The sequence below is a fragment of the Aptenodytes patagonicus genome, chromosome 6 (genome assembly GCF_965638725.1).
Source record: "Aptenodytes patagonicus chromosome 6, bAptPat1.pri.cur, whole genome shotgun sequence".
NCBI classification, from domain to species: Eukaryota; Metazoa; Chordata; class Aves; order Sphenisciformes; family Spheniscidae; genus Aptenodytes; species Aptenodytes patagonicus.
Window position 1 is genome coordinate 49234367 of NC_134954.1, and position 23640 is coordinate 49258006.

Here is a 23640-nt window from a genome sequence, read left to right on the forward strand (position 1 = left end):
CCGTTATGCTGAGTCAGCTGCAACTTCAGGTAAGTGGATATTGATGGGTTGGATTGCACAAGTTTTGCATCCTAACATGATTAGACTACTATGTGATCTTATTTTCTAAGCACGCAACTCTTCACCATTTAGAAAATACTTGTTTATTGGTACTTGTAAGTACCACTATCTTATCCTGTTCACTATGTCTGCAGACAGGAAGAAAAAGCCACAGATGATATGTAACAAGGTGGTTGTTCTCGTACGTCTTGTTGGGTCATGTCTGCTTGTCCTGATGGGTATTTACAGATTGGAGGTGTCCATAGGGGACCCTTTCATAACCTGTTTCCCGCACAGTTTCTCTAACCACCCAAGAAAAGTCTAGTAACAGCTATAGAACAGTTTCATACGCTAGAAAATCACTACTGTGACACTGCAAGCTTTTTTGTAGCTGCTTTGAGGCATGGTTACAGAACAGCAGTTAACAGCCCTGGGAGCTGCTCTTTCATGTGGGACAAAGATTCCCTTCCCTCCCTGTGGAAGCCAAGGATTTTCAGGATGGCTTCACACAGAAGTATACATATATGTATGGCATATATGCATGGCATTGCTTTAGAAAAGGGCGGGGTAGCAATCAGTACATAACACAGTTTAGAATATTTAGAGTGTGTTTTAAATATAGCTCCGAGAATGCAACAGAAGACGGTGTCTGTGATCCCAGGTTAGCATAGTCTAGATGCTTACAGTGATGAGTCCTTTAGGAATGCATATGATAATAACTGGATTGAAATGTCACTGTTTACTTATCAAGCAAAGAGGAATTCTTTGATCGTACTTCCAAATCAAAATAAATACTTCAAAATGAAGCAGACAGATGATGTGGTATCACCTTCTTTGCATTTTTCTTTGATACAAAAATCAGGAAGTAAATGCAACTGTTCTAAACGACTCAAAAGAGTCAAAACCAGGTTTCAGATTATGAAAGTAAGGTCATTTTTTTCTGTCTTTGATCCATTCAGTATGTGCTCTATTTCCTTTGTGCCAGTGAGAGCTCTTTGTGAAATGATAGGTATGGCAATTTCAAGTTCAGTCATTCAAATAAGATGAGAAGGCTCTGCTACTTGGGACTTAGTAGGTACAGATAAACCCTTTGGATGCTCTATGAAAACTCCTTTTTGTTCAGCTGGTACAGGGATAGGCAACATTACGCACCTAACTAGGCCAAATTCTAGACCGTGTTTCAAATCCTGACCCCTCTTACTACTGCCGTATTCTGTAGCCGTGTCTCAGGGCAGCTCAACAAGCAGTTCACAGGGTTATGGTGATGATATTCAAGCATATGAGCAGTCCTATGCTGATCTGCTGTGTATGGCAAGTACGGCAGGAAAGGGATGCGACTGGAAAGTTGTTTGCCAACTTCTCAATCCTAAGCAGGCCCTGTAAGAGTTATTCCAGTTATTACAGCTGTATAACTAAAACCAGCTGGAGGTTGTTCTGAGGAACATTGTCATGCTAGAGTGCGGTACAGTGTCTGACACCGAACGGGCTAGCTCACATTTTGAAAACAGCCTAGACATGTTGATGGACCTAATAAATGTCATGTAGACATATGGTAATTAGTTGGCCCCTTAGACAGGACTGGCAACTCCAAGCTTTATCAGACTTAGAAAAGTTGACCTTCAGGTCTTGTCTGTGGGCTTTCTGTGGGTGCTTTGACAACAAAACTGAGTGTTTTTTCCTTTTATTCCTAAAATAGAGTGCAACATGTTGAATCACATTTACTCAGGAAGATTACGATGGGTTGGATTTCTCCCGTGTCCCAATTACCAGTGCTGTTTATTCACCAACTACCAATGAGGTGTAATGTCCCAAGGGAGGGCTCAGTGTGTATTTTGCAAGTCCACCATCAGGACACTCCCTTAGTCGTATTGCTTTCATTGCTTATTTTAAAAATCTTTCTGCCAGTGCTTAAATTCTAAACTTTACCATATGCATCTCCGTACTTGGAGTAATCCTAAAAACGATACCAGTTCTCTTAACAAAATCCCTTTTCACCTTAACATTTATTTCCATTTATCACCTTGTTTTCCACCCATTTTAAAGGAATGGCTTGTATACATAGCTCCAATAAAATTTTTTAGATAAGCCTTCAGAAATGTAAAGAATCCATTTATATACGTTGACTCTTTCAGCAACCCTTTTATATTGTGAGATCAGGCATCTATTTTTCTTGTTTGTTCTGCTAATGATGTGCCTATTGAATATCCAAAGATTTTTTTTTATAGGATGATGATGATAATGGAATGATAATAAGATGAATATGAAATAACAAAAATTACTAGCAAATGTATGTATGTATATTTCCATAGAGGACATAATACCAGAGAGGTGGCACTACCAGAACTATTATGTATCACATCATTCTTTACTCATCATTGTCTTTACAACATACTATTACAAGAGTTCTTGAGTCTTCGGGTGAGGAAATGGAGAAGGGGAGAAAGTGGGATGAAAAAGAAATAGCTGGCAAAAAGAGAGTTCAGACTGAGATACAAATGTCACTCATCTGCTTTGCAATTTTCTTTTAGGAAGAAAGATGATCCAGAAGTATCCTAAAAAGTGAGGGTTATGTAATGAGATTTTGTAAAAATTGCAAATGAGAGAAATAAAATATCCCCTTCTATCACCTTAAGATGGTTATTATTTTGATGATGAATGACAGTATTATTTGCCTAAGAAAAATTTAATTTGTGAACAAAGCCCTAGGTTTGTTTTTAGATGACTAAGAAATTCAAATCAGTGGAAGTTCTCTTTATTTATGTAGGACTGAAATGAGCCCTTTAAATCCATTAGAATGGAAAACTCCCGAACAAGGTGGTGGCTGGTTTTGTTGGTTTTTTAACAAGCCTGGGAGGAGTAGCTTTATCTGTACCTACTACTTTCACAAAGCTTATTAAAGAAATATATTGCTAAAGAAGTAAGGCCATTCTTTTGATGCCAGACATTTAGTTTTCTCATATAATCAGAGAATAAATGACAGAATGCTGGTGATTACTCATACAATTGGTAGTTGAATGGAGTTTAGTCTGTGTCCAGTTGTGCCAAAGTTAAAGATTGTGTTGAGTCCGTAAAATTTGAGTTAAATTTCCTCCTTTTCTCTCAGCCTTTGAGTGAATTTAGTCTCCAAATGTTAAAGAATGTGTCAGGCCCAATGCTGTTGCTTCAGGATGCTTTGGTTTTGCCTCTAAATGAGATAAATGTTCTATTTTTTAACCTTTTTTCTGGAAAACATGTACTGACGATTGGGGAAAACAGTCTTGCTAGTGGCTTTTTTCCGTATTTCTCAGCAACTATTTAAGTAAAGGAAAAGACCTCTGAGAGTACAAGCTGGTCTAGCAGCAACATCCACACAATCAATAAAGTGGCTTGATTTGGGGTTTTTTTGGTAAATGTTCTTTTTACTCATACTTATCTTCATTTTTGTAACATAAATGCAAGCAGCATTTAGAACACAAGGAAAAATGCGTGTTGTACGGGATGGCAGGTAATTGTGAGACCAAGAAGTTGGTGAGTTGGTTTTAATACAGAATTGTTCAGAGATCCTGAATCAAAAGCAAAAATATCCATGGCTGGCACATCAGGCATTTAAATAGATCTTTTGAAAAAATCTTCCTTTATCATCCTTCCACCTTAGTTCTACAGTTGCTGCATTATTGACTTCGTATGAGAAACATGCTACATTTCCTATAGCATAAAAATTATACATACAAATAATAGGTTACGTATTATTTCCTTGTTACTAGTTTTCAAGGAGAGTGAAAATATTTTGGTGTAATATTTGAAATGCAATTCATTGGTCAAATCTTGAGGGCATGACTAAATACTCACAGTCCTCAGGCAAACCTGCCACAGAAATCAGTGAGAATGCACAATTACAGATGTCATTTAACTGAAATGAAGATGAGTGTTTCATAGTTGACTTCAATGGCAGTTCTGCCTGGGCAAGTACCAAGTAAGTAGTTCAGACACAGGCCCGTGAGAGTGTACTTGCATGCAGATTGTCAGTTCTTCTTGATTCATTTATTTAGACACCCATAAATTTTGTATTGAGTTCCAAAGCACTTTAGCAGCTGTGGGTAGAATTTTAACATTTTTTTTTTCCACAAACGGCAAGAGAAATGTGTTTCTAGTAATAAATTTCAGATTCATAGATGGAGGAGGCAATGTTATTTTTATAGTTGAGGAGATGAACCAAGTCATTTTTAAGCAGAAGTGAAGGATGTCTGGGCAGAATACGGTATGTTTGTTGTAATCTTTGAATGTTATTTTTCTAAGCATTCCTACATTATTAAAATGTTAAAAAGACAATGCAGTACTATAGAAAGTTTGCGTTCCAGGACCTCTAAAATAAATGTGGCAGTCTGTAATGGGAGTATAAAATATTTACAAAATAATAGATGTCTGGTGTCATAAAAAGAGAAGTTTAACCAGCAAAACCATTTACTTTCACCCAGATGAGAGTCACATTTTGTAATAACAGAGCTTATACTATATTTCAAACTTTGCCCAGACTGTATTATAGTTTTCCAACTCTTAAATTTTTCCATTCCAGCCAATACAGACTGGCATAGCTCAGAAAAGATGAAAGGTTAGGGTAGATTTAAAGTAAATTTGCCTAGACATACAGCAACAGGACCCAGGAAGACTAAGCTGTTGGATAGTCTCATTTATGGATACTCATTAAATAACATCCACCCTTGCTAGCTGTGTGTTGTTACGTGTCCCCTGGTTAGATCCACCTTGTTTTCAACTGCTGGCAGCATAGTGCTACTGATCTTGCTGAGTTTTATGAACAAGCTTCTAGTGAAAATTTTCCCGACCTATTATAACAGGGGTGTGATGTGTCACTGAGAAATTAGATATTGGCAATGTACACTAGGAAATTGCTCTGTATTTGTGTTTGTAGACGAGCTGGTTTTCTCCAGAACCAACGCCCTGCATTTACCATAGTTACCCGTTTACCCTATTCAGTCTAAAATTGTAAAAGAGGGGAAAAATTGTATTAATCTCTTTTCAAATGAGGAAAAGAGAAGTCTGATATAACCTGCATTCTGTAAAAAAGCGGAATTGAAGACAAGCAGGTGAAATGGAGACACAGCACAAGTTGCTCCAAGTGAGTGTTAGACGTTAGTTTGTTTGCTCTGGACATAGTATGTACACTCCTGCATTTTGGCTAACAGTGCAGAATCAACCCTTCTTCTTGTTCCTCTTGCTTTTGCACAGAGAAATTGCATTGTGTTGAAATACTAAATAAGAGATTTTTGAAATATGAATGTCTTACCCCCAGTGAGTGCACCCAGATTTTTCTTGATCTTGGTCAGTAAAACAGATCTAATACACCAGCCGACCAACCAAAAACAATTCTCCAAGAATCCCCAACTATGCAAGGAATTGACTAAAAATCATAGGTAATACAGTGGGATCATCTCACACACCCCAGTAATTGGAACAGCAGGCACTCTCTGTTCAGGAAGGTGTACAAATAGGTACAGAAATAAATTTTGCAGGGCAAGATTTTACAGTTGCAGAACTGTGTGTACTTCTGAATATTTTCTAATTCTCATCAGTCTGCTTTCATAAAAATTAAACCCATCCAAAATTTCAAAACCAAACTTTTGTAACATTACATCTTTAATCTGATCAGTTGCAATAATTTTGTACTCTGAAAAAACGACAGGTTCCTTTTGCAAGAAAATTCCCTGCAGTCTTTGGTATGCCAAATCAGAAATAAAATATCTAAGAAATTAAGTATCAACATCGCTGTTGTACCATTGCCAACCAAGCAATATTTCTGAAATGAAAAAGATACTTCGGCTCAGCCCGTTGGAGAGTAGTGATGCAGTTAATCAAATAATCAGTGTAGCTACAGAGTTCACTCAATATTGCAGAGACATTTCCTGATGTACCTTCAGTACCTTGAGAAAATACGTTGTAGCTTATTTCAGTGCACATTTGTGTTTGAGATGAAAAGCTTTATATTTATAGCTTCCATTTGTTTCTCGTCTTTGTATAGAAACAAAATTGGTTTTCTTTAGAGTGAGTCAAACAGATTTATTTCATGTAACAACCTTTCATTATATGAAACCTAGCCGTTTTTCAGACAGGCCTAAAGTATACTTTACCAAAACTAAAGGTAATCAAAGAGTTAATAGATACACTGTGCTGTCTGATTTGCATGTAGGTTTGCAGTGGAATTTTTCTAGAACAGAGCCCTACGGGTTTTTCAGCCTCATTTCTCAGTAGACTGCACAACTGGTGAGAAAGTAGGTATTTTGTCTGACAGCCATTAGAGTCTCATTATTCAGCAAATGTGGAGATAAAACAAAAAAGATTTTGAAATCCCTTATCAAAGTTAGCTAACTCTGTCTTAATGAGTGTCAAGAAATAATCTAATGCTCTTTGTTGGTTTTTTTGAGTGATGCTGAGATGCAGGACAGAGTGCTTACAAATGCTGTAAAGGTTGTGACCACTAGTGATTTAATTGCTTTCCTGCTATTACCTTTTTCTATTCATTTCTGCTAATATATTGAAGGAATTCAAATTATTCTTGTCCTTCTATTAATTTGGTCATTGATCTTCTTCTCCCTCCGTATCTTATTTCAGGCAAAGAGATGTACAGCAACTATTGTTTCCAATATGATGACGTGTGGCTCCTCTCTCTGCCCCAGACCTGTGTCCCAGGGTAGATCCTAGGGTTTGTTTAGGCAGTCCTTCAAGTACAGTGTGGCTAAATAAGTTTTCCCCACCTTGATTTTATTTTGTCATGGTTTTTTAACATCTCCCTTAATTACTTTCAGTCAGGCTTGTAACCTCTTTGACTGTGATCTCTCTGCTTTCATGCTTTTGTTTTAAATGCTGCAAATTTTGTTACAATATTTCTGTGGTACAGCTAAAGCTACTGATTTTTCTCTATCCAAATTCTTCATGTCCTTTACTTTCAAAGCTCTCCGTACCTTTGTATGTCTTTTGTAACGTACTTTCAAGATGCTGACTTGCACCTACCACCCATCAGCCATTGAAACCAGCTTCCCAAACAGCTTCCCGCTTTTCCTGGTCCTGTTTGTGAAGAGCTCCCTGCAAACAGCTGCCAAACTTACTTCTGTTACTCTCACTTCTGAAAATTTCTCTTTCTCTGTGATGGACTGAAAAACAGAAAAAAGCTTGTGAGAAGTCTGGCTGCCACGCCGGTGCCTGTGTTGGTGACTGGTTGGTCTGGGGACCACCTTATTGTTCTGTTTGCAGAAAGCTTAGAACAGCGAGGTCAAATGATAGATTTTAGTAATATCAACTAACTCGCCTCTCTTCAGCATTGTCAATGGGCATATTTTATAAAGAAGTGTAGGAAGAAAAAGTGTAGTGAGAAATAAGTGTCACTTTTTAGTTTTATGTCAGATGTGCCAAGCATCTAAAATGTCAAATTTTAACTGAGAATTTTATTTTTTAAAAAAACATGTTTTTACTTTGTCTTTATTGATGTTAATTTAGCTATAGTGATAAGCTTTTCAGCAAAATTGCTTGGATTGTATATGGCTGTAATTAATGTAACTGATTTTACCTTTGCTACAGAGTTGATCAGGGAAGGAGTTTTTATACAATAGTCTGACAACCTGATTGATTTCCTCTTCCCGTTCTGTAATCACTGTCTGCTTCAAAGGTTGTTTAATGCAGCCCAATATTCATAGGCATATTTGGAGCTGTTGAAATTATAGGGAGAACCTGAAAATTGTTTTCACTCAGTACAGCTCTGCTGGTTTGGGAGATATGCTTGCTTTACCTCAAAGTCTCAATTACTCTCAAGAATCAACACTTCAGACTAATACCAGTTCCCTGTGTCACAACTTATGTGAACTCAAGGCTATCTATAAGACAATCTTTGCACCACATTTCTAATAAACCATAAATAAAACACAAACCCTTCCTTTCAGAAATCACTTTTGGTTTTGGTTACCATAGGAAGTGGCATGGTCAGAAATTAATTGAAGGTGTTCAGGGTCATCAAGCTGTCCATGTTTTTAAAAGTCGTTCTTCCAGTAGTGGTGTGGTATTTTAACATACTGCTGTAAACAAGGCTGATCGCACCAAAGGATTTGCACCTAACCATGCATCAGTTCTGCTCATGGGTTGCATAGCGTTGATAACCATGCAGTGATTCAGCTATACATTAAATTATTTTGTTGCTGTGTTTCTCCTAATGTAGCTGGTTTAGGCTGAAAATTGCATTAGAAATTGCATGGCTCTTTCCTTCAGGTTTTTCAAGAAGAAAAGGAGCACAAGTATTTACTATTTACTTACCTTTACAAAGGAGAATCACAAATATCTAGACTGCCGAAAACAGTTTTCCATTATGCTCTTTTCTAAGCTGGCAATATGTTCTGTTGTGTGAGCAGGTGGAAGAATTATAAAAACAGATCTCCATTTCTCGGATGGGAAATTAGCAAATCTCTCAAAAGAGCTTTGGTGTAGGGTTGTCTAGAGCAGCGGTGGCCACTTTGCAATGTCTGTGCTGCCCTTCTGTTGTAAGTACTTTGCGTATGGCTGCTGTTCAGTGCCTGCAGCTGGGGGATGCAGTGAAGGACCTGGCACAAGGACAGGTGCGAAGGTGAATGCTGAATTTCTAGATTTACACAGGAGTTTTAGAATTTGCTTGTTTTTATTTGTATTAAGAATCTCAATTTTCAATTAAGAATCTGAATTTTAAGTTACTTTTCCACTGAAAGTAGTATATATATGTTCGTCATGAAGTCAAAATTAGAACTTCTACCTAACATGCACCAAAATCATCACTTGCACTGAAAAAAAAAAAAGTTATTTCCTAGCGATAGAAAGCCATACCTATAGGCACATTTTAGTATGGTAAGATATAATTTTAAAACATAAATTTATAATGTGCAAATATATGTTATAAAATAGTCAACACACAAATCACAAAGTAAACCAAGTGATCTCTCTTAAAGGTACCTTATAAACCAAACTGCTTAACAGAATGGTTGGGGGGGAATATTCTTTTTACTTTCTGCATGGACTGCATTGATTGCTGGACGATGAGCAGGGACAGGGCGTTCGTGTTCAGTTGTTCACTAGAAAAGAAAACAACTGAAAAGAAGAGATGCAGGTTGAGTGTCAGAGGGAAGAAGTTTCATGATAACATTTTTGCCCCTTTTTGAGCTAGGGCAAAACCCGTTCACTTAGCTGAACTAGGATTTCAGCATTAACAGGTAGGTCCTGTAGATTATGCCATCGCAACTGTAGTGAGAGTGGCATGACCTGCAAAGATTGGTAAATCTCTTAAACTGGTCTTGCTCTGGGAGCTAGAACCTGTTTGATTTGAACCTGTCAGATGTTATCCTGTGCTGTGTCCTGACTTTGCTACATACAGCTGAAATGAGGCAGTACTAATTGGATAAATAAGTCTTGAATTCTAACATGGTGCTGACACAAACGTAAGGCAAACAACGAGAAATATGTGAAAACAACTTCAAAGCAGAATTGAAATAATGTAAGTAGGCGACAAGAGCATTGATATTACTGAGCCCAAAGCAATACTTAATTAGCTAGCTTTATTTTTTCCTTGGGCTCTATTTCAAAATAAATTCAGGCCTCAGTAAGAACTTGAAATGAACCATTGATTTACTTCTCTGGAGTCTTGAGGAAAAGGGAGACTGAATTTAAAGACAGGAATTTAACACAGATGAAATATGGCCTTTCTATGTGGAAAAAGAACATAGATACAGTGCAACAGTATGGGTTAGATTTTAAATGAACCCCTTGCCATGTGAGTTACGATGTAAGCATTTCAACCTGACCCTGACTCAGGTTGAATCACAGCTGCAGTTTTCTGGGAGGAGGTTGGTACTGCTGTGATCTCCTGCTTCCAGCTGTGCTCTGCTGAGCACTACAGCAGAAGCCAGCGGTACAGCCCTGATCCTGGGCAGGGTGGACTCACTCATGCACTTGTTTGGCCTCTGCCTGGCTCCGTGGGCTTGGCCCAGGTGGAAATCAGAGCAAATTTGAGGCTATTCTCAATAATACTTGCCTTCAGAAATAGCAAGAGGACTATAATGCTACCACTGCATCTAACTATCTACGTATCTTTTATACGGTGATTGCAGTTTGGAAGTGTGTATATGTGTGCAGGCATTAACAGTTACATTTCTGATTTCTGCATGGAGATTTTATTTGTTAGCTCTGTGCTATAAGTGCAAATAAAAGAGTAATCTTCTTCGTGCTTTATATATACATGAAATTTGCATTTCCTGTGCTTTACACAGTTGAATACTTGGCATTTCTGTCTCAAACATAAAACTGTAAGTAATGGTGTTTTGAATTCTGTGGATTGAAAACAATAAGCTGTTATCAAAAGCCCATTTGGAGAAGTGCAATTTTCTGATTTTAGAAGCCAGGAAAACCCAATTCTGGCCCCACTGCAGTAACAAATATGCACTTAGCTCAGTGTACTTTCTGTGGGAGTTAAACTGTATAATAACCTTACAATTATGATCTTTGAAGATGTTCTGCATTAAGCATTTAGAATGGTGGAAGGAAACATTAATTCATAGAGGGGCGTGTGTCTCTCCTTATACGCATACATCTCCATGGATGAAGAGCTTATTTGTGTCAGGAAGCTTTCCAAATGATGGTATTATTATGTGAACCGAGGTTCTTTCCAAAAGCTGAGATACTGGCAGAATTGAGCCCAGCTGGATGCTGGTAACTTCTCTCTAGTTTTCTAGAAGTTTTCTTGTTACGCATTATATACTCTAGAATTGCTTTGTATTATGAATAGTGAAAACACCATAAATCTAGGGAATAGTTTAAAAATTGACGTACTACATCAGCTGGTGGCCGGCTAAGTGAGGAGAAGTGGGAAATGATATCTGTCATTTTTCAGTCATCTGTTAAATTCAGCGATGGAAAACCATCAGTCTGTGATGGTAATTGGTGGCCTGTGTAAAATGGATCTTACTCCGTTGCTCAGGATCTCACTCCACAGACGCTTGATGGCAGAAATAAAAATCTGCTCCCTCTTGTTGCAGACGGTTTGAACAGCGAGGACAGGGGCTGCAGGCAGGAGTGTGAACGGTGCGCTGGCTGCACGAGGCAGTCTCTCAGGCCGGGGGTCCACCCCGGCGTGCATCAGCTGGCGTTGGTGCTGGCCCCCTCCTGTTCTCTCCCTCACAGGCGGAGATGATTTCTATCTCTAGGAAGCGTTTCAAAAGCACCAAATCTGTATGCTTACATTAAAAAAAATACATGGGAAACAACATAAAAAAACCCCAAACTAGAAGTTTAGTCTCTCTATATTAACATACAGCTTGCATAGAACAACAACCACCACCCTATTTTCCTGTAATGTGAATTCACAAATGGCAGCAGTTCGGCGTGTTTCCTTTGTAGGTGTTAGCACCTCTGAGAACTTTCCATACTGAAAACTCTTTAATTTAGAATGTTAGCAAATGCTATTTATTAAAACGGTGTATTTTATGAAGACTCGCAAGTCATAATGCGTTCTAGATTTTTGCAGATGTGACATTACTATAGAGACATTAAAATTGAATGGTCTATGAACTATGATTTAACATCACTTTTGTCATACTTTATCAATCAAAATACCTTCAGAATCTGGTTTTATCATTAATTTGCTCCTAATAGTAATCTTTGTTCTTGATCATTTTCAATGTTTAATACAGTTCATATTGTGTCATTTCAAAGTATTTTTATTGCTATTTTAAAAAATAATAATTCTTTTATTGGAATTTTCTTTTTCCTATTTTAAAAAATAATAATTCTTTTATTAGAATTTTCTTTCTCCTGGTTTTTAACAATCTAAAATTGATGTACTGCAATGCACTTCTGGGAAATATGCCAACAACTGTGGGGTTGTAGTTTCAGGACGCCTGTTCATAGTTCGTATGCACTCTCAAGTGTTTGTTGTAGGGGGTACAATCCTGTTTTCAGAATTCTTGGTAGCACAGCATTGGCCTGATACACAGAGTGATGTTAAGACAGAGTCTGGTAGCTGTAAGCATAAAGTGCAAGGGCCCATACTTAGAAATAACCAAGTGCTCAAAATAGAACCTAGTTTTTCAAATCAGTTCAACACTATTTGAAACTGTGCCATAGGTTTCAAATGGAATATAAGTAGTTTTTAAGAGGTTGCTGTTATGTAGATGTTGTACTTGCTTAGGCAATAAAATTTGATTCCTGTTGTTCAAAGTGACAACAGGTCACTTACGCAATCATTTCTTACGTCCATTTTGTCAGGGTTGCTCATACCAGAACCGCTGTACTGTCTTCCTCCCATTCCATATTCTTTATAGATGAGCTTGTTTTACTGCTGGCAACTACCATGGCTTGTGGTCACAAGGACTGCAGTTGAATAGCTTAAAATGCAATGAGCTCTTGTAGACAACACGTAGGCGAGGAGCATTTGAATACTGGCTCTGGCACAAAGTTCCTCTTTAGGCACAGTTGGGACATTTAATCTCTCACCTTGCGATGGCCATCTGTAAAATAAAGTAATACCTGCCTACCTGTCTCATAGGAGCACAGGTTATTGACCCGTGCTTGTGAAGTGATACAGGAATGCACTGAATGCACATCAGAGCCATCTGATCTCCAGATATATGGGGAATTGTTCTTGGAAAAACTTAAAAATATTAGCAGCTGTGTTCATGTGTGTAGTGTAGTATCATAATCAACTCCTGTAACTGAAATGGGGGATATCATATGTCAAGATGGTGCTGGAGCCTTTCAGTGTCCTCCTAGTGGCTTTGAGAAACTTGAGCCATTCCAAAGGCAAATATATTGCTTTTCAGAAATATTTTTGTAATCCCCAGTGCAAAGGCTCACATGTTTCTGAGTGCTCTCCAGTCCTTAACCCTGGCTGCCTTTGGGTTTTCTTGGGCTCGTTTCAACTGGCCAAACCTGCAGCATGACAGCAACAACAGCTGACATGAATTTGTTGAAGTCATTGGTATTCACTGGTAACCTTAAAAACAGGAAGATCACCCCTTTTGTCAAATTACACACATTTCATGGTAGGATTTTAACAAGATTTCAAGGATGCTGTGGTCCTCTATAAAATGAGATGAATTAGGCCTGTGTTGTGTTAGGTTCACTAAAACCACAGGACTACTACTGTAGGATTTTTTTGTGTGCAGCATATTATGACATACGTATTTTGCTTCTTTTAGAAGATAAAGGGAAAGCAAAACCCAGTAGTGCAAGTCAGCAGTCCAGTACAGAAGTGGGTCCTTTTCTTCCCAAACCTGGAGTGGCAGCAGTGGCACTTGTAACACCTGCCTCATCCTCCAAGAGTACGAATGGAGCTCTTAACACAGTTTCTGAGTCAGAAGAGGAAAAAGCCAAAAAACTACTTTACTGTTCATTATGCAAAGTGGCTGTGAATTCCCTGTCACAACTAGAAGCCCACAATACAGGTGAGTATGCAGTGTAAATCAGTGTTGTGTGTTATTATTTTTAAAATTCAGTGTGACAAGCTGGTTTTCTGACACTGTGGTAGCCACACTTCACTGAAGAGTCTTTTAGTTAAAACTTACATGGCAAGTTACAGAAACATTTCTGTTAATGACAATTTCATGTGTGGTGTTTGATATTTTATTAAAGTGCTCTCTAAATTTTTTTGAACTGTCCTTCATGTACTCTAAGCTTTTAATTGACAAAATCCCTACAGTTCATTTTACCTAATCAGATTGCATCATACCTCCATAGTGAGGATCATAGTATGATCATAGTGGTTTCTGTAACACTAAGGTTTCTAAAATGTCAGTTCTCTCTCTCTTTCACATTTCATTCCACTATCTCTGGTGTCTGGTTTTTTGGTGGTACAACTTACAGTAATTTTTGTTATTTAATATTTTTGATAATTTTAGGGTGGGGTCCTTAGATTTCCTAGATGTCCTAGAATCTTTTGATTATCGTGAATTAGATATGGTCCCTTTAAAAGGCCACAAGCAGCAATCCCTAATGTGCTCTGGCTGCTCTGTGATGTGCTGGTGATGTAAAGCTTGTTAACAAACCATTGAAGCTGGTTTTACAGCAGTAATCCATTCTTGAAATGGCCAAAGCAGCCATTTTGTCGAAATCAGGGATACTTATTGAAGTATTCCTGTTCCTAGGCAAGTTTTGAGTGATTGCTGTGGTTCCTCTCCCACTCTTGGCTTGGCCCTTTTTCGTGATTCACCAGCTATATGGATTTTGGCAGGAGAATAAGCGACAAACACCTTGGCCATACAGCCACACACTGCCCCCAAACAGAGAGGCAGCAGTCCAGCGTGCCTGTCGTTCCCTTTTTGTACAAACCCTTCTTCCATTGTCTGGCTTCCCTTTAGATCAAGGAAGTGGGAACTACACTGACCAAAACCAGTCATCATTAATCCTGATCTGTGGAGACTTTAACCATTCCGTCTTGAAGATAAATGTGTTACAAAAAGTCCCAAGGCTAATGGACATGGTTCTATGTTGCTGATCATTAACTCACCTGCGTCTCCTTGCCCATCAGGCTCCAAGCACAAGACCATGGTCGAGGCTCGGAACGGTGCTGGTCCCATCAAGTCTTACCCTAGACCTGGATCCCGGCTGAAAGTGCAGAACGGCAATAAAGGCTCAGGACTGCAGAACAAGACGTTTCATTGTGAAATCTGTGATGTCCATGTTAATTCAGAAATTCAACTTAAACAGGTAGCTTGCATGTATCTGGGGCTCCTTTGTTGGTTTTAGTTGCATTGCAATATTGTAGGTGGGATGTAGGTCTGTGTGGAGATGTTTTGGCAAAAAGTTAACTTAGTATTTCTTTTCTGTCATCCCACAGCTATTTCTAAATAGTTCACCATAGGTCAAGTTCACCTAATTGTTTCAGCTGGGAAAAAAATGCTTGAGAGTCGTAAAGCAGAGGTGGACAAGGTGTCAGTATCAACGAATAACATAGCAGGTCTAGTTTAAAAGTTTGCTGTGGCTCAAGAGAGAGATTTGAACTTTGGTCTCCCAAATGGAAGAAATTCTGGGTTGAGGTTCCCTGGATTCCTCTTCTGGTGCTGTTTCAATCTGCTGGGATACTTTTTAATACTATGTGAGAAGGAGAGTGTCCAGTATTGACTGAATCTATTGGTTTAGGACAATTGGCAGGAAGGTAATACTGTAGATATGTCTGAAATGTGTAGAGCAACGTAATCATTAACAGCGTAGCTGTATGAATATGAATGTGCAGCTCTGCTCTGTCCAAGCCAATTAGCCCTGGTTCAGAGCTGTGCCAATACAAATGCGTTGTTTCTGATACCCAAAAGGGAATCTCTAACTGGATGGTGCTGTGCTGTGTGGATGTGTCCTCTCATTCCCTGTTATTTCAGTTATCTCTAAGATAGTATTAAATTGCATGGTATAGACATATCCCTGGGTATTGGTTCTTCCTTCAGCTAATATTGAATTATTTATACACCTGAACAGCATCAGCGAGACTGAAATTTACCTCCTACTTCTGAGTATCCCTATGACCTAGTGATTACAGCTCTGCCTGGTTCAAAGCTCCTCAACTGGAAAAAGGAAATACTAACCAAAATATCAATAATTTGCAGAGCCTGTCTCGGATCATGGAATTCACTGTATTTGATTAGTTTCTGATTCTCTATTTGATGTGCTCCAAATTGTTATGTTTAATTTAGCAAAAGTCATCTTTGCTCTCTCTAAAGAACCTACTTTATCTTACAAACAGGGGCTTAGGCATATCCTGCTGATAAATCAATTTCAAACTCAAAACTGAGAAATGTTTAAACAGATAATTAAATGTGAGGATATTTATTTCAGCACATTTCCAGCCGAAGGCATAAGGACAGAGTTGCAGGAAAGCCTATGAAACCTAAATATAGTCCTTACAACAAACTGCAGCGCAGCCCAAGTATTTTAGCAGTAAGTATTTTTATTTCTCATCACTGTCTGTGTGAATTTGTGACCCTGGGGACTCCCACCGCACAGAGACAGGAACATGACAGACCTGACACTTCCACAGCGTTTCTCCCCCTGCAGGCTGAATCTGCACAGGGATCAGATTTGAAGGTAGTTATGTATTCTGTCTGCCCAGCCAAAGGCACGCAGACAGCACTGCGAGTGTTATTTACTGCTAGGAAGAAGGGAATAATCAGTGGAATGGAGAGTGAACCGTGTGCCCTGTGGAAAGGTATTGGCTCTGCTGGGCTAGTGCACTGCTCCTTGAAGGCTGCAATGTACATACTCTGTCTTTCTGGGCACCTGAGATAACTCTCAGTTATGACGGATGCAGTCGGGGAAAAGGAAATAAGATACTAAGATATAAAAATACTAATGCTCATTCTCTGCATACAGCAAAACAGAGTGCTGTGTGGACATATTATGTTAATGCAAAAGATTTATCAGCTGTTTAGGAGAATTGATTGCCTATCTGCAGGCTCGGGCTGTGTCTGTCACTGGCTACCAAAACACCTCTCCTGCCTTTGTGCCCCGAGCCGTTCCCCTTTCACACCCACCTGCGTTTCCAGGAATTCCCCAAGCTGGTTCTGCCAGTCAGCTGCAGCCAGAGTTCAGGCTGGCTCTAGCACAGCACAGATTGTATGTTTATTTGCTCATGACTCAGCCTGTATTTTATTCATTAGGGAAAAGTGCATGTCACCTATGGCACAAAAACAATTTATAGGTTGGAAAGAGAGAGATGCAAATGTGTGTGCACAAGAGTAAGCATGTGAAAAGCCTTTAAAAGCTGAAATATTAATATGCCTTTGTAATTGTAGAGAGGCACATGAAAATGCTGCAGGCTTTCTGTAAGTCTCCCCATTTGATAGGTTCTGCACACACCAATCTTCTTCACTTGTGTAATACATCATTTTATAATCTATTGCGTAAGGAGAGACCTCCGCTAATAAAGGAAGGACATGAGTATCTTTGCCCCCACAAATGTGTGATTGTGGTGTAAACCATTTTCAGTGAGACTGTAATGTATATATTTCTGGTTAGCTTTTTCACCACAAGCACCAGATCATACCATTGTACCATCTACCATTGTAGATCATAAACTGAGTAATAATTCTTTCAGAAAGAATTCTTTCTGGTATTGATCTTAAAAAATATTTCTATTTTGAAAAGAGCAGCTCTGCATTGGCAGGTAAAAAGCTGACTGGATTAATACTAGTTTCCCATCTCGGCCACTCTACTTTTCTGCAATTCATTTTTGCAAGTGGAAAATTTGACTTTTGACGCTGCAGTCTTAATCATGTTTTTTTAATATTTCTTGCATAGTTATGATTTATATAATTTAATGTTGTTCACTTAAAAATTATGCTTCCTTCTAAACATCAGTGTGACTGTCCCTACACTCAAGAGATTTATGTATCTTTAAATATACAACTTGGTTGCTTTAATTGCCTTGGGAGTAAGAAGACAATGTGGGTAAAATTTCTAAGCAGCTGACATGAGGCTTCTGTGAGAAACCACAGCGTGCCCTTTGTCAGGGTTCATTTTTTCCCTCATGTAAAAGTGGGTGTGGGGAGAACTGTATTTACATTGCTTTTGTGTGTTTTATTCCAGGCAAAACTCGCATTCCAGAAGGATATGATTAAGCCGCTGGCACCTGCTTTCCTTTCATCTCCTCTTGCTGCGGCTGCAGCTGTATCGTCGGCTCTGTCCCTTCCTCCCCGTCCCTCTGCCTCCTTGTTCCAGGCGCCTGCAATACCACCAGCTCTCCTCAGGCCAGGCCATGGTCCCATCCGTGCAACACCTGCCTCCATACTTTTTGCACCATACTAATTTATTGATGTGAAAAAGAGATAACTATGGACAGTAAAAGGGTAAAAGAAAAGCAGGAAAGGGGTCGAGATTTTAAAATGTCTTTCTCTTTTGAAATGCCATCCAGCGTGACACCTCAAACGCCCACACCATAAAATTCATCATTGAGGGTACTGCATTTTGGAGTCTAGACAACTCTTTCTCAGTCTCTCTCTGTCTCTCCTTTTTTAATCCAAATAGAGTGTGATTTTCTAAAAACGTAATTGCTCATAAAATTTATACCATTAAAGATTCATGCATTTTATTTTTTTTTCAATGTGTATGATGCACCTTGGAATCAAGGAACGTAAAATATTTTCCTGACAGACTTGAAAACTAGGGTCTTCCTTGCTCACACTTATGTAAATACTTCTCTGAAAACCAATGGGGTATAATCTAATGTGGAAAAAAGGTAGATGAACCAAACGCTTGATTGTGGATAACATCTCAAAAATGACTTGCGTCCTTTTTCTTTTCAGTGTGCTCTTGTTGACAGGGATTGTGTACTGTCCTAGGCCCCAGTACTGGTGTATCTTGTGTAGTACTAAAGATGTATCACATGTCTGATTTTAATATTTTTAGTTTCTGTGCAAATGTTTGAAAGCAATGCAGCGCTGAAGCTTTTAATTATTTCTTTTGTGTCACACTTTATTTAGAGAAATTAAAAATAGAAAGCCATATAACATATACTTAAGATTACTACTTGTTTGCTACTTTCATTTAACTTATTTTTGTTGTTTCCTCACTGGTGTTGCTAAGCAATGTTTAAAGAGAAAAAAAAGCTTTTCAATTGCACATTACCACAGCTCACATGCATTGTTCAAGATGGCAATGGATCCGTGTATTTGTACGTAATATCCTTTTTCTTCATTTCTAACTAGTTTCCTTTGTAACGATGCTGCATAACATTGTGGCTCCCTAATGCAATAATGTACAGAACATAAAATATTTATAATTGACCGTATTCTCTGTTTACTGACTATATTGCAGTAATGCCCCACCTATCTTCTTACCTCCCCAACCCTTTTATAAAGGTGATATCAATATGCAGTACTCGGACTGAAGTCATTATGTGATAACAGGGACAACAGGTGGAAGAAAGGAAAAAAAAAATAGAATTAACTTTTAGAGCATCTTTATCTGCAATCCATAATAGTAAAATGTCTGTGTATTTTTTTAAATGTACCTTTTCAATAAAATAATAAGAAAAATATAGATGCTTCTTGTGTTTATTAATTGGTACAGAAAAAAAAAGCCTGGAACAAAAAAATTTAGCTAAAGGAGTCTTCAGGAGCAGGCAGAGCATTAGAGTTGCAATAAAGTATAATTACAGAACCTGCGTTTACTCCCCTTGTGTTTTAACGTCTTTTCCCTGCTACATCCTGTTACAGCCTTTACGGGGGCTTTTTTGCAGTCAGACTGTAAACATTCACTACGTCGGAGATTCAGAGGAAGAAGCAGTAGAGCCAGGTGGGTGATTATGGTTTTATTATTGCACCACCAAAATGCTACAACATGGTTATGCCATCTCTGATGGAGATTAAGGATTAACTTCAGAACCAGCCTGGGCATACCTGAGACTGGAAGCAGGTCACTTTGGAGCCAGGACTTGCTCTGAAGCATGGGCAAAGGAGGCAGCTGCTTGATGCAGCAGGCTTTTGAAGGCAGGTGTTTGGGGAAGCTTTGAAATTATCTTTTTCCCTGCTGAAAAGTTTGATCTGTTCTGTAAAAATCTTTTCTTTGTTAATACAAAGTGAAAAGTAAAGAGTACAAGAGTAAAAGACTCAACTGTAAGGCTGTAGGGTTAATACAAAGCCAACAGGGCTGTTACAAATCCACAAAGACTAAGGAATAAAAATTTCAGGAACTTTATAATAGAGAATTTACAGACCAACATATACCTCATAGTTGCAACATATTAGAGACCATATTCTGCAAGTGTAATTCTGCCCAATTTCCACTCTTCAGTGGAGCAGTCGACTGTGTTGTGAGAGGATAATTTGCTGGAGAATCACCTACAAAGGGGTAGGTAAGGGAGCTCGGGCTTTTAGCATCCTCTGGGGAAGCAGGTACAGTTGTATTAATCCTGTGGACTGTGAGAATTAGAAGGTAGTATGGGTGGGCACTCTTCCATGTGCATCTGTTTGTGTCTGATTTTGTAACTCATGCTTGTAGGGAGTCAGGTTTAACTGCTCAGGTGCTTTCAGAGGAGTTACATGAGGAGCCTGTTTCTGTCCAATGTGAGATGGTTTTACTGAACTGTGTATTTTAATTGGTTCTTCAGGAAACGAGTTGTCTATGTATTAAAAGACTATTTTACCTGCTTTTTATAACCTACTGTTGGTGATGAGAAATTTAAAGCAATTACAAGTTTCTGCAATTGAAAGTGTTCCCATATAAAATACAGAAAACCTGTACTAAAAAGGGGACCGGCCAGAGTGTGTAGACTTCTTGGACAGCTGATTATTTCAAAGAGCATCTTACACTGGGGAAATATTTAGGTCGCTAAGCGTGAAAGAATGGGTCATGTCATTCAGCAATAAGAGGAATTACTTAACCTGTGAAACACAAGGAGCTAAAGTCTGTGACTGAAAGCCAAGGAAGACTCATGTTCAGATTCATATCCAACACCCTTTGTACTCTTTGCTGCGTTAACTTACATTTTGTGTACTGTAACTCCACTTGCCACCAAAGTTTTGTCCAGGACATGCAGGACTGAGCATTTGACATGATAATTACATGGTGAATGGCAAACCCTCTCATTATGCCTGCTGGGATCTCGTGTTTTGGAAACGAGCTCTACATGAGAAGGAAAATTTGTATCATACTTGCACAAAGGCTAAGCTGCTTTTTTTATATGTTAGGATGTTTTCTCCTGAGGTGTAATATCATTTACAGACAGCTGGCTATGAAATTCATGGATTTGTTATAACAAAGAACTAGTACTGAAATACAATATTTGCAATGCAGTTACCATTTTGAATAAATATATTGAACGTGCAAACCACTAAGGTAATAAGGCTAAAGCAATAGGATCACATTCTCTCGTACGTCTATTATTCTAGGTCTGTTCACTGCAAGTTGTTCCTGTACGAGAAGTCAAAAGTTATAAGGGGCGCTGTGTTGGTCAGGGATTGTCACCTGGCGCTGCCATCTTTCCATAGCAGAAGAAAAAGGATCCAGACTGGACACAGACACATCAGCAGGTACTTTCTGCTGGTGTGTGTGGCTGGCTCATGGTCCCTGTGCTGCAAAAGATTTCCATAAAGGGTATCAGAGGACATGGTCCAGTAGTCTATATAAACATATACTTTTAAGAAAAATAATAAAAATAGAATCTTCTGTGACCACTGCAGGATACTAGGATGTGTGCCTCTCATTTCTGCAGGTCAAAATGATAATAAAATCTTTCCCTCTGATTTTGGTCAGATAGCAGAAGGAAGAAGAAGCTAGCATGCACGTTGCCCTGTCCATATCAGCACTTGAACTCCTGTGATAATGTTACACTGGGTCCATCTACTGATAAACTAATAAACATTTCCCGTAAGAAAGAGATTATTTCATTAAAAATTAATTTCCTTCTTTTACTCCCTTTCTCTGTGATCTTGGACTATAAATTTTATGCTCAGAAAAGTTTTGCAAAAGAATTTGTCACATTTTTCTGAAAAGAAGAGAGCATGGTTGTTTTAAGCTCCGCAGGAGGTATTTCACTATCTTTATGCATCTGGCAATAACCCAGTGAGCCTCACTGTATATCTTTTGAACATGTCACCTTGAATAAGTGAGGTACTGTACTATTTATTCATGCTTGGTTGGACAGTAAATCTCCACAGCTGTCACCTTCTTGTCACAGCGGTCATGATGATTTTCTTACTATGCCTAGTATATTTTTTTAACCATTTTTTCTTAACATTCTTGTTTCAAGTGACATCCTGAGTATCCTCAAGTATTTACTGGAATGACCAGCATTTCAGGTAAAACTATATATATGTTTTGGAGTATCTAGAATTCTTAGATGGTATAATGTTTGTGGATTAAAGTAACATTGATTTAGAAATGTTGCTATTTGGTTTAGTTTCCTATTCATATTCATTTGTATTGATTTGTACTGTGCTAGATGCTGAATGCCAAGAGCCAACTCCTGCCAAGCACCAGAAGTGGAGGAGGCCGAAACGAGCCTGTCGCCGTTGAAAGGCTGCAATTGAGGGAGGTCCCCAGTAGCTGGAAAAAGGACAATTTTATGCCTGTCTTCAAAAATGACAAGAAAGACGATCTGGGCACATGAAAACAAGCAGGTGATTGGGATTCACCAACATGGGTTTATCAAAGGCAAAATCGTGCCTGAGCAGCCCGAGTGGTTTCTGTGGTGAGATGCCTGTCTGTGCAGACAAGGGGGAGCAGTGGGTGCCCTTACGCTGACTTCAGTCAAGCTTTTGACAGCCTCTCCTAGAATCCCTGCAGGGAAATGGGGGCAGCATGGACTGGGTGGGTGGCTACAAGGTGGCTGTAAGAGTGGCCGGGCCACTGAGCTCCAAGCGCTGGGCAGCCATTTGCAGTCTGTGACGGCCAGTTGAGTGCGGTTCCTCAGGGGTCAGTAACACCTAACGTACTCACCAGTGACCTGTACAGCGGGATGGAGAGCACTCAGCAAGTGTGTGGCTTTTAATACCAAACGGGGGGGCCTGCTTTTCCAGGCGGTACGCTGGAAAGTAAGGCTGCTGTCCAGAAGGACCTCAGCAAGCTGGAGACGTGGTTTGACAGGAACCTCATGGGGTTTAGACAAAGGCCAAGTCCTGTGTCTGGGAAGGAGCCACCCCGTGCAATATTGCAGACTGGGCCCGCTCACCAGAAAAGCAGCTTTGCAGGAAAGGACCCGGGCGGGGCGGGGGGACACCTAAATTTTGTGGTGGACAAATTGAACACAAGTCTGCAGTGCGCCCTTGTGGCAGCAGAGCTTAACTGAACACTGTGCTGCTTTAGCAACACCATGGCCAGCGGGTTAAGGGATGTGGTGAAACTACTCCGTTCAGCACTTTTGAAGCTGCACCTGGAGTGATGTGTCCAGTTTGGGGCCCCCGAGATTTTGACAAACTGGAGCAAGTCTGGGAGAAGGCCACAAAGGTGGTTAGGAAATGAGCACGTTGTGTTCTGGAAAGTGAGATGGGTTTGTTGAGCCTGAAGAAGGCTGTGGCAGTTCTGGCCGCTGTCCTCAAGTGTCTGACAGGTGGTTACAGGGAAGAGAGACAGACGTTTCTCAGAGAAGCCCCACGAAAGGATGAGGGGCGACAGTCAGAAGCTGCAGGAAAGAACATTCTGGCTGCACATAAGGAAAAAAGTTTTCCCAGTAGAAGTGGGTAAGTTCTGGAGCAGGTTGCCCAGGAAGGTTATTGCAATATCCACCCTTGGGGAAGCTCTTATATGCAGCCAGATGAGCAACCTGATCCAACTCGGAATGCTTTGAGGAGGAGGCTGAACTAGGTGACCTCCAGAAGACCCCGGCATCTTAAATGAGTCAATAATTCTAAAAGATAAAAAGGTCTTCTGCTGAAAAATCAAAAGTAATCATTGTGTTACAGGGCAATTAGAAGCTGAAGGAAACTTTGCAGCCCTAAATACTGACTGATTATTCATAACATGGTGGGCACCTGCTATGAAAGCCTGAAAAAATGAAGACAAGCATCTTACCTGTAATAGGCTGAAGAAGGGGAACTGAAAGGAGGATGGATGTACCTGGAAAGGTGAGAGAGTCAAAGTGACGGGGAGGGGAAATCATTGTGCTGCAATGTTGTGACTGGA

At 39.4% G+C, this 23640-nt stretch overlaps 1 protein-coding gene across 9 annotated transcripts in view; it reads left to right on the forward strand.

Annotated features, from left to right (window-relative positions):
* The window catches only part of ZNF385B (zinc finger protein 385B), a 178205-nt gene extending 159148 nt beyond the window's left edge, over positions 1 to 19057 (forward strand). For all 9 annotated transcript variants that reach the window (XM_076342501.1, XM_076342500.1, XM_076342505.1 and 6 more), the window contains 4 exons: positions 13233 to 13478; positions 14561 to 14739; positions 15859 to 15960; positions 17608 to 19057. In XM_076342501.1, coding sequence (XP_076198616.1) covers positions 13233 to 13478; positions 14561 to 14739; positions 15859 to 15960; positions 17608 to 17826 — 746 coding nt within the window. In that variant the 3' untranslated portion in view covers positions 17827 to 19057. The remainder of the gene's footprint in view (positions 1 to 13232; positions 13479 to 14560; positions 14740 to 15858; positions 15961 to 17607) is intronic.
* The last annotated feature ends 4583 nt before the right edge of the window (positions 19058 to 23640 follow it).